Below are 16,280 nucleotides of genomic sequence, written 5' to 3'. Positions count from 1 at the left end.
AAGATTAAAATATTTAAATATAAGCTGTTTAAAACTGCAGGAACTAGAAGATTTACATAAAAAGAAAAACAGATTAAATTATATATTGATAATATGTAAACATTATATATGAACAAAAGAATATTATGTACTTAACTGATTGTTTTTCCTTTTAATTCATATCCCAGTCTACAAATCAATTCTGATGATTAGAAATTCTTATAAATAGTGGTCAGATGCAGATAGGGGTTTATGTCATAGACGAGAAGTTTTCTATTCATTTGTCAATCTAAAGATCACTCAACTCTTCAAAAATGTGATTGAACCAATTGTAAATAAACAGAAGGTTGCGTGTGTTTTGGTTGTTGGAAATTAGTCCTTTTGATATCTATGATATTATAAATATTTATTTTTTGAATTTTTTTCTGTATAAATTAAAAATAACTTTCCTTAATCGTTCATGTAATAAATATAATTATATAATGAGATAAAATAATCCTTTTTTTTATTAAAATAATCTTCAGAAAATCTAAGCGATTTCTTACATGTTTTTGTAAATAGTGTTATTGCTAATTCTCTACTATTTACATTTGTATGCCGCCACTTTGAATGACTTCTAATACGAGTTTTAATTTCATTTTTTATTAAAAACAAAGAAACATTATGTTTAGAGTAGTTAACTGTCTTCGAAGAGCAAATCAACTACGATATAATTTTTCGACCGTTAATGCTTTGAGATGTGAAGAGAAAAAGAAACCGAAAAAGAAAGTTTCCGAAACTGTAGAACTAGTCACTTTAGTAGATACTAATGATAAAATTTTAGGACTGAAACCAAAACCCGAAACAGAGAAATTAGCAAGAAAATTAAATTTAATGTAAGTTTGAAATAAATTTAATAAATTACTTTTTTGTGAATGATGATCCAGATTTCAATATTCTGGTTTAAATTTAGTGGAGTAATGAAAATTATATGAAATATTTTCTAGAAATATTGAAATTGTAATGTAAGAAATTACTTATTTCATGCTTTTTCCAATGCCTATTATCTTGTCTCTAATTAATAATAGATTTTATTTATTTTTTTATTGTTAAAGATATTTTTCCATCAATTAAAATGCTTAAAATATTCTCCTATTAGCACTGATTTAGGAAAAAAAAAAAAAAAGAATACAGTACAAGACTTTCTTTTTCTGTGTTGTAAATGTTTATAATTAAATTTTACTTTTAAAATAAGAAGAATAGTCAAATAATCAAGCTATCTGGAAAAACATCTTATCATCATTTTCAAATATTAAAATTATAGAACTAAAGTAAGAGTTTGCAAGAAAAAGATAAATAGAAATTAAATATATATATATATATATATATATATATATATATATATATATATATATATATATATATATATATATATATTTAAACTGCTATTTGTTATAAGCTAAATGTTTTCAAAATTAGTAACTTGAATATTTATGATAACCAATTTTACAAAATGTACAATTATTCAATATAAAAATAAAATCATGTGAATCCTAGCCTCCCCAAAATAATTGTTACATTTAACCATACTAATTTTAACATTTTTTTTTTCTTTTCATTATTTTATGTTGTAGCACTTGTTTGTATGTTCCAGTGCAGCAAGAATAAATGGTTTCTGGGTGAATTATTATGTTATTTTTGTCCATTTTATCATATTTGATGTAGAAAAATAAATAATATTTTGGATGTTCCCTAAAGGAAAGCAATGAGACTTGTTTGAGATCTTTTTTAGATTATTTAGATACTAATAATATTCTAATTTATATTAGAACTATTTTTCTACATTAATTTTGTAAATTCTAATAATACTCTGGTATTTGTCATACTATGGCCTTAAACTTTATTTCTGTTTTAATTTTCTTACTTAGTAATTTTTTGGTGACATTTTTTTTTTACTTGTATGAAAATATATTAAAATAATTAAAGGATTGCTTTAGAGTTACTCAATTTTTTTGTTTTTTACTTTTGTCTTAAATTCAGAATAAAACTAATGCAGTAGCTTATAAATTAAAATTTTATTATTTCTGCTAACATTTCTTACTTTTTGAATTAATTCATTTAAGTATCACCTTATTGAAAATTATTAGGCTTTATTAATGTACACGTTATTTCATTATTCTAATATCACTTCTAAATACTATTACTTTGGAAATGTGAGTTACTTTGCATTAATTTATAAATAACATTTTATTCTTACACTAACCTCACATTTTTGCATTATTTATAGGTTAGAAAGGGTAGATGATCCAAAATATGGTAAAGTATATCCTGCTTACAAATTAATGACAAAGGAAGAAATTCTGAAAACTGAATCAAAGGCATCAACTGCAAGAGCATTAAAAAAACTGCCTATAAGTTGTCGAATTTCAGACCATGATCTCAAAACTAAAGTTCAAACAATTCAAAAGTGGATCACAAAAAATTGTGAAGTTCACGTTGCTATCACAGGAAATCAAGAAACTGCGGCATTTATAGTAATGTCTGATTTTTATGTTTAGTTTAATTAATATTGATTATTAAATGCATAATAATCTCACTATTGATCATTTTGTTTTTCATCTAAGATTTTTTATAAAATTACAATTCTTGTAAACTTTTACAAGTGTTAATTAAATTTAAAGGAAAAAATGTTATAGTCAGATTTTTTCTATAGAAAATATCCTATTTTATTTATGATCCTATCTTGTAAATAATAAAACAATTTGACAGTTTCTTTGGCATGCATATTTTGGGGAAAAAATAATAATAAGATAAAAACTAAAATTGGTACATTATGAAATAGCTTTTCAAAAATTCACTTAAAAAAATAAGTAAACTTAATTCAATCAAGTAGTAATTTCGGAGGAACACATATATTAGTAAAAATGGATAGAAATAAGGAATATGCAGTTATTTTAGATTTGTGAAATAAATAAAAATATTATGTAAGTAAATGATATGATTACAATAAAATAGTTAAATGCATTAATAATTGATTGTTTACTTTAAAAATGGGAAATTAAAATAACTGTAAATAAATCTTAGATTTTGTTAGAGGAAAAAAATATAATAATTTTTAAAAATACTTTTATAGGTCAAAATTGAATGATGGACTATTTTTATTTAACAAAGTTATACAAATATGTTGAAATAACTATATAAAACAATTTCCAGTAGTTAAGTAATCTCTTTAAATTCAATTAGTTAACTTTTCTACTTCAAATTATGTATCATATTAATTGTTATATTTTACTTAGCTTTATACATTATATTCAAATCCATGAAATCTCAATTTTTAAACTTAGTGTTATTTCCAAAAACAGTCTATAATAATCTTCAAGATATTTCTATTTACAAGTAAGTATAGGATTTTTTGTTTTTGCAAGAATAAAAAAAACTTTTACTTTAAATAATTGTGTGAGGTTAAATATTGTATCTGTCTGAATTCTCAAGTAATATTTTAAGTAATTTTTGTATTTGTGTCTTTATATGTTCAATGACATATTCTAATTTTTGAGGTTGATGCATTTATGATTTATCAATTAATGACCAAAGATTTTGAATACAGTTACTGTAAGTTGCATTGAATAATATTAATAAAATAATAATTCAAATTTTATCAATTTGACTTTTCTTTTACAGAAAAAAACTTTTGAAAGCATGCAAGAACAATTGAAAGATGTTAGTAGAATCATTGATGTAAGAAAAAAAGAAGATGCATTAAAATTTATTGTATTACCACCAAAAAATTCTTCCACAAATAAGAAAGAGAAAAATACAGAGTCTGAGAAAATCAAAGACAACTCATGAGCCCTGAATATTTGAATAATATTCAGAACAATAATAACAAGAAGAAAGTTTTTCAAATCTGTAATGTTGAACATTTTTTATTGTAGAAAAATAAACTTAATAAGTTTTTATATATTTGCCATTTTTTAAATTAAAATTTCAGCTGAGAAAATTAGACTGATTTTGGTATTATAATAAAAAAATTCATCAAATGGTTTGTGTTTACATTCATATGTTCTTAATACAAAATGTTCAATCGTGTTGATCATTTTAATGACACTACATATAACCAACTTCAGTACTACTATTATGCTTTAATACTAATCTAAATGAGAAAAAAATGTATATAATTATTGTTTATCTCTTTCTGCTTTGAAAGACAGTTTTTTCAGTTTTCTCTCTCACCAAAAATATATTATTAAATAGTTTTTTTTTTTTTTTTTTTTTTTGAAATTTCAAAGGAAAGAAACGATTTTCAGCCATGAGAAATGATAAAATTTAGTGAATATATTTACTTAGTTATTCTTTCGTTGAATAATGCGTTTTTAATCCTTGTATTCATCAAACCATGATTAGATAAGTTTGCTGTATGAACAGGAGCATTATCATCCTCAAAAATTGCATCTCTTGTATGAAACAAAGTTTGAATCCCAAGATGGACATGATCAGTTAAAATTTTTTTACATTTCTACCTAGTAATCCTTCCTTTTAGTTAGCAGAAAACCATTTGCCTGATCATTTAACTGTTTTCGAATTATTGACCAGATTTTTTTGGTTATGGTACAACTATAGACGGTATTTAGTGTTTAGCGTCTGTGATAAGTGGCTTGAGAATTGGTGTTCTGTTGTAAATGTTCTATTTATGAAGGTGCCTCCTAACTGTCATTATTGACACTGGAGAATCCAGATGCTGATTGAGTTCTGCTGTCACTTTTGCTGTAGTTGTTCGCATTTTAGACATTACAATCCGCTTCAATGCCCTTTGGTCTCTTTCACTGAAATTCTCTTTCCGCCCACTATTTTGCTTTGTCAAGTTTGTCTTGCCGCGCTTTGTGTATGCTGCCATGATTTTAGACACCATAGCTCTAGGAATGCCTAAAAGCTAGGATACTTCCATCACATTTGCTCCAACTTGACAAGCTTCTACAATGTACTCTTTAAAAGTCTACGAGTGGACATTTTATGCTTTTAACAAAAATCTAAGACATATACAATTTCACTAAAACTACCATGATATATATATATATTTATATAAAAAGACAACTGATAGCTATTTATTACAAAATACATTCTAGAATTCTTTTAATGCTTACAAAGCACAAAAGTGACTTTTTTAGGTGTCACTTTTATTCATAGGCATTTTAATTAATTTGATGACCATCTGTATATAGCTCATTTAAAATATACTATGTTTGGAGAGGAAAATCAAGAATCCATTCCCCTATCTTTCAAAAGTTTATTCATGCATGACATATTTGTACAGAAACAGAGTTTTCAGAATAAAATTTTATCATTCTTGAAATTGACAAGTTTTCTTTTATGCAATAATTTTTTATATCACAAGCACTTTTTATTTAATTTGCTTATAATTATTTTAAAATACCTATTACTTTACTTTTTTATATTACTTGTATTTGTATTATTATTAATACTTACTGTTGTTCATATATGGCACTATACATTATTTTTTGAAATTCTTTTTTGTTCCAAGCCTTTGTCATATCTGTTTACTTTAATCTCATGTATAATTTTTTCATGATTTTTTTACAACAAAATGTATTTTAGTATAATTTCAACAACAAATATATTTTAGAGAATATTTTTCTGAAAAAAGTGAATAAAAAAATTATCCCATTGTTGTATTTCTGAAAATGGCAAAATTATGAAGATATAAGAATTTGTAATTTCCATAAAAGAATACTAGAATAATATTTAGTTTTTTAATAAACAATACCTATAATATGTACTATAGCATAAAATGAAAAGATTACCTTATATACATGCATTCAATTACATAATTTTTATTTAACATGAAAAATTAAATCTGAATTCCAAAATGAAATTCTTTAAGAGAAGTTCTAAGAAGAATTTTAAAGAAGATACAACGTAGGATATTTCCAAGATTTAAATAAATGTTACTAGAAAACTTAAAAGCTCTCAAAAATTAGTAAAATAATTTGTCTTTTCTTTACATTTTTTTCCTCCAAAAAGTAAGAAGTGAATTGTCATAAATAGTTAATTTTATACTCTTAAGTTAGAATATGTATGCTTAGTATATAAAAAAAAACCTTTAAAGAAAGTAAAAAATGTTGATGTGAAAAGTTTATTAGTGCATCATTAGCCAAAGATTTTTAAAAATCTCTTATCAGAGTCAAATGTAACTTTAGTATTATTTGCCAGTACTTAAATGCACCTGATACTGAACATCCTTCTAATTTGGCATCACTATAGGAAATTGATTTAAAATAATAAATTTAATATTTTTTAAAATTGCTTAACTGTTCTATTTGCATAACTTAGCTTGGATTATGAACATGAAATAAATTTAAAAAAACAGATGCAATATATATTTATATATATACATACACCTACAATTTTTCAACAATGAATGACTTTATATAATATCATGCTGCTTTTAGTTATTTTTTAAAAGTAACTATAACAGAATAGTTGAAAAATCAGCAAGTGATCAAGGACAAAAAAAGTAATGCTTCTGTACTTCAAATTTTTCAATTTATTTTTTTGTGGTTATCGAGTTTTCTAAATGTACAACACTGAAAGGGTATTTGTCTATTTTCCAAAAATGAATATTAAATAAAAAAATTCAAACCATATAAAATTTATAGATAAATCATTACTTTTTAAATTGTGAAATCTACAATTAAGTCCATTAGAAAGTAATATAATTAACAGAAAACTCATAATTTTCAAATATGCAATCTATGTGTAAAGAAGCCCATTGCTAGAATTGAATTTAATATTCCCATGGGTTAAAATTTACACCTGATCAATCTTATAACATTGTCATAATGAATGATCCTGCATCTTCTAACAGAAAATTTATTTGCCATTATTGAATGACCAATTTATCAAATACTTTGATGAGATACCAAAACATTTTATTGCATGGTTACTTAATATCTTTTTTTTTTTTTTTTACAATCCTAGAAGTTAGAAATTGTGAATATTATATATATTTGTAATTTTAAGACTCTTTTTTCATTTGAACAGACAAAAGAAAATTGCGTCAATGTACAATTAATTAAAAAAGAAAAAATAATAAACATAAAGCAGTTTATTTCTGTCCAAAGTTTAAATTTTCATTTAACTAGGAGCATAACATCATTTGAAATGACTTGTGTTAAAGCAATTTTCAGAAGAATTTGGCATAGCAGAGAATAAAAGAAATTAACTCTTTATTAGATTATTTTAATTATTAATGCAAGGTGTTCACAAAATAAAGAAAATAAAGTTATATTTTATTCATGTTAAGGAAAATAAACAAAATAAAACACCATTACAGATTTAGACTATTACTAGACAGATACTTTTATTTGAATCCTTATATCAAACAGTTTCCCCCCCCCCCCCTGAGTTTTCATATACTTCAGCTTGTGCATCTTTTGTAAATCTGAGAATATCTAGATGATATTCAGTTTTGCACCAGGTATTCACCAGCATATGTGTTGTTACCAATGATATTGCATTTATTATTCTTTTCTTTAATGTATCCATATCATGAACCAGTGCTGAAAATACTTTGCATCACCATCCTAATTTGCATTTGTGTATATTTTTATATCTTCTTTTCACATTATTTGGTTATTCACTCTCATGGTACCACACATGCTCAGCTTTTTCTTTCACCATTTTCAGTTGTCGATGCTAGCATCATCTATGTCATTTTGGCTAATACTGCACGAGGGGGGAGGACATATATAAGGTAAAGAAAAAAAAAAAAAAAAAAAAAATTGTCTATATATGAAATATTTTTAAAAAAAAAATAAATTTCCTTATCTGTGCAAGACTTTATATGCATCTTGTATATATGCAATGAAAAATGAATTCAAGACATAAGAAAGTAAGCTTTCGCAATTTTATTATGAGAACGAGAAAATTAGTTTTTTAAATTTCAAAATATTCAACTTTGTTTTATGAATATTCTTAATATTACAAATACTAAACATAATGGTTAACATTATTCAGAAATAAATCAAACTATATAAACAGAATGTTTTATTAACAAAACAAAAATGCAATAAAAAGGACAAGAACATAATATATTTATAAAAGCACTTATTTACAAATAATACACATATGATAAAATAAATAAGTTACTTGAAGCTTTGTATATTATTTGGACTTGAAAAATAAAAATATTTAATTACAAGAACATATTAGGAATGATAAAGTTAAGAAGATATTAGAACCGTCAATTTTCTGTTTCGAATACAAGAAGCTAAAATGATTTAAAATGAGTCTTTAATGACAAGGAGAATAAAATTGAATATTTTTGTCTTGATATGGAGTGTTCATATTTTTCAAGTCCATGTTCTAATTCAATAGCTAATTGTTCTTGAGGAATTTAAACAAATGTCTGTATGTACGATTTATCAAGAAGTTGTTACAAAAGCAAGGAAGCATTAAATATATCTGACTTGTGCTGAAGGTAGACTAGTGATTCTCATCAAAGGACAGAAAGCTGAAAAATAGCAGGTTCACTTTTTTCCTTTGAAAGAACCCCTAAAAAAATAGACACATATATTTTATTTCTATTTTTCCTTGAATAAAATTTTCAATTGTTAACTTTAAAAAAAGTCCTAAATTTTAGCAAATTTCATTAAAAAATCTAAAAAAATTATAAAGAATTAATGATTATCAAATATTATTCACATTGTATTTAGAGTATTTATTGGCATAACTAACAGTTAGAAACAGTTAAATAATTGGCATAACTAACTGTTAACAGTTTATTAACAATTAATTTTATTTCCATTTAACAACTTCGATACATCTGTATTGTTAAATATAATGGTAACAAAGACGAAAAAAAAAAAAAGAACACATGAATTCATCGATAATTAGCAAAGGAATCTACAGAGTAGATATAGTGGCTAATGAAAAGAAATCAGCAGTTGAATTCAGATTTATAGTAAAACATTGGGTGCACTTAATTTGTATGTTTAAATTAAAAAGTTATAATATTAGCAATTATGCTGAAAGATTCAACAACAGCATACTAACAGCAACTAAAGGTCGTAACTCTAATATTCTTTTTATTCTGTTATACAATACTTCTCTGAAAAGAAAACTTGAATTTGTATTAATATTTGCTACATATTATTTCATCAATGGTTTGGATTTATTCAGGTAAAATAATTGTAATTCATATAATTAAAGGAAATATTATATCTAGTGTTGTAATGCTTTGAATAATTCATTAATATATCTTGATGCCACAACAACACTTTAATTATAAAATTTTGATCAAAATCTTTAAAAAATTGTTATCAGAATTAAAAATAAATATATTCTAAAATTTAAATGCAATGGCAGGATAATTTATTTTTCCTAGCTTGAAACATTAATAAAACAAGACTTTTTTTTTAACAAACTTTCATATATGAGCAAAATAAAAGAACTGTTTATAGAATAATAAGCAACTATCATATTTACAAGAAATTACATGGCTTTACTTAGATAAATTTATAATACCTTTATATATTCATATTTAACCAATATTAAATTTGAATTTTCAATGTATATAAGACAATAAAATCTTGAATTACAATGAAAAAAAAATAGGTACACATAACAAATTTGACAGCCAAATGATTAAAAAAAAAATTCCCCATTTATGAATTTACAATTTCCAATCAGCCAATGTACTAGCAACTGTTATTGATAATATCTTTGCAACAGCATATATCAAATGTGAAACCTTCAGAAATAATGTATGCAGAATAAATAAAAGATTATCAAATATTTTTATTTAGAAAAACTAGAATGAATGAGAAATAACAAATGATCTAAATCAAACAGAAAAATGCATTAAATTACTAACTTCTTTTTAGATTTAGGAGAAGTGCATTGGAAAACACTTGAAGCTGACATAAGGTTTTCTATATACTGCCCCAAAACTTGATTTTCTGATTTTAACTTCAAATTTTCTTCCTTCACACTGTCTACTCTTTGTGAAAGATCTAAAATAAATAGATAGATAAATGATAGAAAAAAAAAAAGAAGCATACTAATCCTAAAGAACTAAGATATTTATGTAAATAAATAAAAAAAATACATTTATTAGATATAGATGAAATATTGATTATCAAATATTAATTGAAATTTCATAATTAAAAAAAATTAAACAACGGAAATCATTTCTTGATTGTATCTATAGAGCATACATGATAATATTGAAGAAATTAAACAAAAGAGAAAATATTCTGGTAAAAATTAAAATATTATCAAATAATGATATGCTGTAAAAAAATGCAATGTGTAGTTATATAAACAAATGCTACAAATACAACTACAGCCAGTAGCCGATTCTTTTGAAAAATTATTAATTTTAGTTAAATCTCAGGAAAAAGTGAAGTTTAGTGTGCCCCTTGCTGCGCCAAGGGTGTCACATCGCCAATAAAGATGGCAGACAAAATAAACAAACACTTCTGTGAAACAGTCATGGTTATCACCTTATGCATTAAAATTATGATCTTTACTGATAAGTATTGTAATTTTAATTTTAATTTGAGATTTATTTAATCTGTATCTGAGATTTTTTTTTTTTTTTTTTTTTTTTTTTTAATATTTGGGATTACCAAAAATTAAAAAAAATTCAAATAAATTAAATAAAAAAAATCAAAATAAATGTGCTTATCTTAACAGTTTTGAAGAAGTTTTTCAAACCGGCTGCATTGGTCTGTTGTGTAAAAAGCCAAATTTAGAGCATACGATGCCTTTCAGCATCTGAAGAAGGCAGCAAGCAGAATTTTTTTAATTAGAAAACTTCATCAACTTGTATATTATATTATATATATATATTTCATTCACCCTTCATCCATTCTGCAGATTCAAAATACTTACTGCTATCCCGTTCCCCAGACATCCATTCTTGCACAATTACCTATACAACAAATTATCAATGGAACCAACCATTACAGTACCAAAAGAATTGTGAGAACTGCGAAGAATTTCACTACTGACGATTTTTAAAGAACGAATGCAGACGATTTCATTCAGATGATTTATTAAAGTGCATACTGACAATTAAAAATTGCAAAAGGATAAACATTTTCTGTTTGTATTCACATTAAAAATAAAATTGCAGTGTCTTATTAGTTGTAAAAAAACTTTTAATTATAAAAAAGATCAAAATTGACATCTTTAATCAATATTTTTAATTTAACATTTTTTTTTATAAAATAGTTGTAGTTCATGTACAACTCAACCACTTAAGTAGTAAACAAAACAGCAGTAAAAAGTAGTAAACAAAACAGCATTAGGGTTCTTAGAAGAGTGTTCTGGAGGGCACACTAATCTTCACTTTAACCAAATCTCTTAAAACATGAACATGATATTCATGAATTTGTTAAATTAATTTTAAGCATTAAAATGCTAAAGACATTACAGCCCTATTATTTTAATATCTTACAACTATTCTGTTTATTACAAACATGTACCTTCCTAATAGATTCAAGTCCAATTGTATCATAATTAAAAGCAATTGCCTCATCAATTTTTAAGGTTCACAAAAAATTCAATTACAATATAAATAATAAAAAATCTAAAGTATATTTGTAGCAGACTTAGCTACTTTATATAAACAGAATGCACACACTCTGATACAATTAGTAAAAAGATATATTGTAAGGAACCCATCAGTATATTGGTCATCAACTACTTAAAAAAAGATTTAAAAAATTAATATGCAATGATATTGAAGAAGATTATAAATAAATGATGAAATACTAATACAGATAATATAAATTTTCTTTTAAATAAAATTTTAATCTTACTAAATGTTTTAAACTAACAAAACAAATAATACCAAATTTACTGAAGATTTATTTTATTTAAACAAAGTGAGTCTTGCATTCTCAAGCAAAGATATTAAATAATACATTTATATGTTCAATGTGCTAGCAAAGCTACTAGGTTCCCACTCCCACCGCTAGCAAAGCCATAGGATGTTTTTTGAAGTTAAAAAATTCTGCCAGATGCCTTCTTCAGATGCCAAAAGGCATCGTGTGCTCTAAATTTTGCTCTTTACATAACAGACCGGCGCAGCCAGTTTGAAAAACTTCTTCAAAATTGTTAAGATAAGCAGCGATAGTGATCCCAAAGGTTAAAAAAAATTTTAATAAAAATTTCAGATATAGATTAAAATAAAAATTACAATACTTATACTAAAGATAATAATTTTAATGCATAAAGAGGTAATCGTAACTGTTTCACAGAAGTGTTTATTTTGTCTGCCATCTTTATTGGCAACTTGGCATCCTTGGTGCTGCAAGGGGACACTAAACTTCATTTTTACCCTTTTATAGCAGAGTCTGATTTCTAAAATATCACAAAACCAAATTAGTCACAATAAATATCAAACTTATTTTTGGAAGTAAATCTGGTGTACTGAAAATGGAAGCAATCTACAAAATAGTACAAATAAACTGACGATTTGAAAAGTTATGGAGAGTAAATTACTACTAATAAATCAAATTACCTTCCAGAGTATTTTGCAATTCCAAAACCTGAGAAATAAGTCTTGTTTTTTCTTCCATTTCATCAGAACTTAAATCAGGATCCAGTACTAATAAAAAAATTAATCAGGATTTCAATTTCAAAATATTTAATGACTTATATAAAATAAGAGAATAAGACATTACTCTAGCAATAGCTGTTAAGCGAATAACTATGTATCATTAAAACAATCAACAAACTTGGAAATTGAAAAGCATCTTTTGCATTGTGAATTGCATTAACTGTTAACAAAGTAATTTAGGAATTATCACAAATACTAGTTTCATCTTTGTCATATTTTATCCTAAAATACACATCACTGTATTTACACAAAAATATATACAAATTATAATAAAAATATATTAAAATATTCTTGTAAATAAGACAGTTACTGAAAAAAATTATTTCTCATAAGAATCATCACCAACAACACAAATAATAACCAGTTAATCCTTTTAAAACTGTTTACCAATAAAAAGCAAAAAATTCTTCAGCAGAATGTTCAGAATAACCAACAATGGCTTCTTCAATTACTTTAAATAATTCATACAATATGTTGCAAACAATCCAGGATGTAATAAGCTCACATGATATATAACTTTTTTCTCCTAGTATATCAAAATCCAAATTTTTGAATGATTAATTACTAAGAAATTTCTGATCCTCTTCTCCTTATTTTTCCTAATTTTCTGTTAATCCCTCTTATATTGAAAATTCTTTTTCATGCTATCTAACGTTATAGTAACTTATAAAAAAAGACATGAATATTTCTAAGGATTTTCAATGAAAGACAGGCAATTAATTGCTTTGAAACACTGGCATCCAATGAATTTTACTAAAGTTATTTTTTCTTATTAACATAAGAATTAAAAACTCAAAACAAAAACATAGCAATGGAGAAGCATAATCTTAAGTTTTTCGATGTTGATTCGGGTTTCAGATAACGAATAGGACATTACTCTATTTCTAGGCTGTTCAGTGAAAATAAATATAAAGAACAAAGTATTAAAGATTTCTAAAAGATAAATTAATCAAGACTGAAATGGGTGTTAATTTAAGTTTCCTAGATGCCCTTAGCAATGAAAATTTTGGATCCCTTTTCCCTTCTAAATTTTCAAATTCAAATATTTTTAATTGATTTTAATTTCATCTTCATTTAAATAATTTTAAATAGCAAATTTAGACAAACTGAAACAGGAAAACACTTAAATGCAAATTCCTTTTTAAAAAGTTAATTTCAGAACATTAAATATAAAATATACACAATTGAATTTAAAAATAATTTTAATCAAAATGACAAAGGTAAAAACTTTTCTTAACACAATCTAAATAATATGTAATGATAGAAACAGATAATTTTTTAAATTATAAAGCACCTTGTTTTTTAGAATTATAAAATAACATCAGAGTAATAGTAAATAAGGACAAATGTTAACAGTATTAATACCAATATTAATTTAAATGGTACTAGTTTTTAGTTAGAATTTCAGTTGCACACAGACTTTATAATTACATAAAACCACAAATTAAAATAACTTTCAAAATAATGGAAAAACACCTGAAGCAAAGGCCTCTTGATACTCCTTGGAGCTATGAAGCCCCAAAGTAATTATTCAATTAACCTTATTTAATAATCTAGCCCAGAATACTGAATGGGGAAAAAAAACCCATATAACATTATGCTTATTCAATATCATTAAAAATTAAAGAAAATTTAACTTACATCCTACAGCATTGCAGCTTAATAATGCTTTAGGACTGATATCATTTTAAAAATGTACTCTTAATTATAGTAAAGCTCATATAAAGAAATTGTTTTTATTTTTTTTATTTAACATCATTGCAATGCTGTGTAAAAATGCAGTTACTAAAACAATAAAAATAAAATATAATTAAAAATATTTTGAAAAACTTATCAACTGCTGAAAAATTGTATGGAAATAACAATATTATTGAAAAGTTAATTTTAAAAATAGGTTAATATTTTGTGTAATAATAAATTTCACGTTATTCAGGGAAATTTTAAAATTTTTGACTAATTTTAATTAAATATTTCAATAATATTAAAAATCAAGCAAACAAAAATCATTTTTTAATGAAAATTTGATTTTCCAAAGCAACTAGATGCCACATTTGGAGCTCTGCCCATTTACTTATCCTCTAAAATTTTGCAGAACTTTTAATCTATTTATTGCAATTTATAAACAGTATGCCAACTTATGAATATTACCATATTAAAATTATGAAACAGTAGCCAAAATTAAATATCTTAACACAATATATAAATAATATTTCTTATTACTACACAGCCTTGTTAAGTAACATGAATCATATGAGATATACCAACTTAGTTTACTAAAATTTAAGTTATTGAATTTTTTTTTATTTCTACTGGCTATGATATAATATTTTGTAGCTGAAATTCAATTTTAATTTTTCTCAGTTTCCAAATATTTTAATAGAGTCGATTTGAATAACGATAAAATTTAACTTTTATTAGCAACTAAACGGATAGAAAATTTACATGATGGTATAATAATTTATCCCTGAAAATACCTTAATATCAGATCAAAAACTGAATAATAGAATAAAAACACTATTTTATGGAATTTTAAATTAAACTGAATCTTGAATCGATGTAGCACTATGTAAAAAGTAGCAAGAAAAAATATAAACATTCTTATAAAGCAGATGAATATGCACATCGATTAAATAAACGTATTGCTTACAAGGTGGAGCAGGACTGTTTGAACCGTTCGTAAAGGCAGATGGAATGGATTCATAGCTTTGGTGTCCAAGATCATGTTGATCTTCAGTACCTTCAGTTTCAACATCACTGTCATCTATTAAATAACAAAATTAATTATTATTTAGAAGAAATTACAAACAACTGAATCAAATATAACAATAACAAGATGTTTCTTATAAAAACCTTGAGCATCTTCGTCTGCTAATGGTATATTGTTGAGCTCCTCTTGAAGTCTTATCATATTCTCAGCCATAGCCAAACAGTAAGAAAGCTACAAAAGAAAAAAAAAAAATCCAATTAAAAACAACCATAAAAAAGTAAAGAAATTTAGAAGTAAGAATATAATAATTTCCATGATATAAATACATTAATGAAGCAAGTATTCTACAATTTAGATACGGATGATAGCTTAATAAAAATGACTCCAAATAAGCAATACAGCTTCAAACTTAAAAATGTAATTTGCATTCCATAATATTATACATACCTTGTCTTTCTTAGGGTATAATAATTATTGTTATTTTAATAAGGAAACCAGAATTAAGGAATATATCAGACGAGATTAGTTGTTCATTGTATACCTTCACACCCAGTTATGGCGAGAAAATAAGTAATTTGATAATCAAATTAACTATTTAAAAAAGTTTCTTTAAAAAATTATATAATGCTTATAAAATAATCTTAGATGCTTACGATTTGCAATAATTACAGCATCTATGACGCAAATCAGTATAGCTGTCGCACTAGAGTGAAATTTAGGCAGAAAAATCCAAAGGCAGTAAAATACTATTTCAAATTTTATTTAGTAAATAAATTCAAGAAATAAAGACACTTCGTAATAGATTTATATTAAGAACTTTCATCCATTTTTAAAATGTTTTTTTGAAATTAATTTATTCTTTCAATGTGAATGAAGAAAAAGAAATGAATGATTTAAATTTGTTGAAAGGACACTTTTTTGGAAAGAAGGGAGTGGGATGATGACACAATGTATCTTAGAAAATCC

At 24.6% G+C, this 16,280-nt stretch overlaps 2 protein-coding genes across 2 annotated transcripts; one reads left to right on the top strand and one right to left on the bottom strand.

Moving 5' to 3' along the window:
- Positions 1-297: 297 nt before the first annotated feature.
- On the top strand, positions 298-3,921 carry LOC129957109 (translation initiation factor IF-3, mitochondrial-like). Its single transcript, XM_056069262.1, has 3 exons — positions 298-854; positions 2,246-2,492; positions 3,640-3,921. The coding sequence occupies exons 1-3, from the start codon at positions 643-645 to the stop codon at positions 3,805-3,807; spliced, it is 627 nt and encodes a 208-aa protein (XP_055925237.1). The 5' UTR covers positions 298-642; the 3' UTR covers positions 3,808-3,921.
- A 4,088-nt stretch (positions 3,922-8,009) lies between these two features.
- LOC129959127 (short coiled-coil protein B-like) lies at positions 8,010-15,884 on the bottom strand. The gene is made up of 6 exons (XM_056071951.1): positions 15,762-15,884; positions 15,458-15,545; positions 15,255-15,368; positions 12,509-12,595; positions 9,851-9,989; positions 8,010-8,529 (listed from the first exon to the last, which is right to left on the bottom strand). The coding sequence occupies exons 2-6, from the start codon at positions 15,525-15,527 to the stop codon at positions 8,505-8,507; spliced, it is 435 nt and encodes a 144-aa protein (XP_055927926.1). The 5' UTR covers positions 15,528-15,545; positions 15,762-15,884; the 3' UTR covers positions 8,010-8,504.
- Positions 15,885-16,280: the final 396 nt, after the last annotated feature.

Source organism: Argiope bruennichi, chromosome 2 (assembly GCF_947563725.1).
Source record: "Argiope bruennichi chromosome 2, qqArgBrue1.1, whole genome shotgun sequence".
NCBI classification, from domain to species: Eukaryota; Metazoa; Arthropoda; class Arachnida; order Araneae; family Araneidae; genus Argiope; species Argiope bruennichi.
Note: the sequence above shows the minus strand (reverse complement) of the source record. Positions and strands in the feature narration are given on the sequence as shown.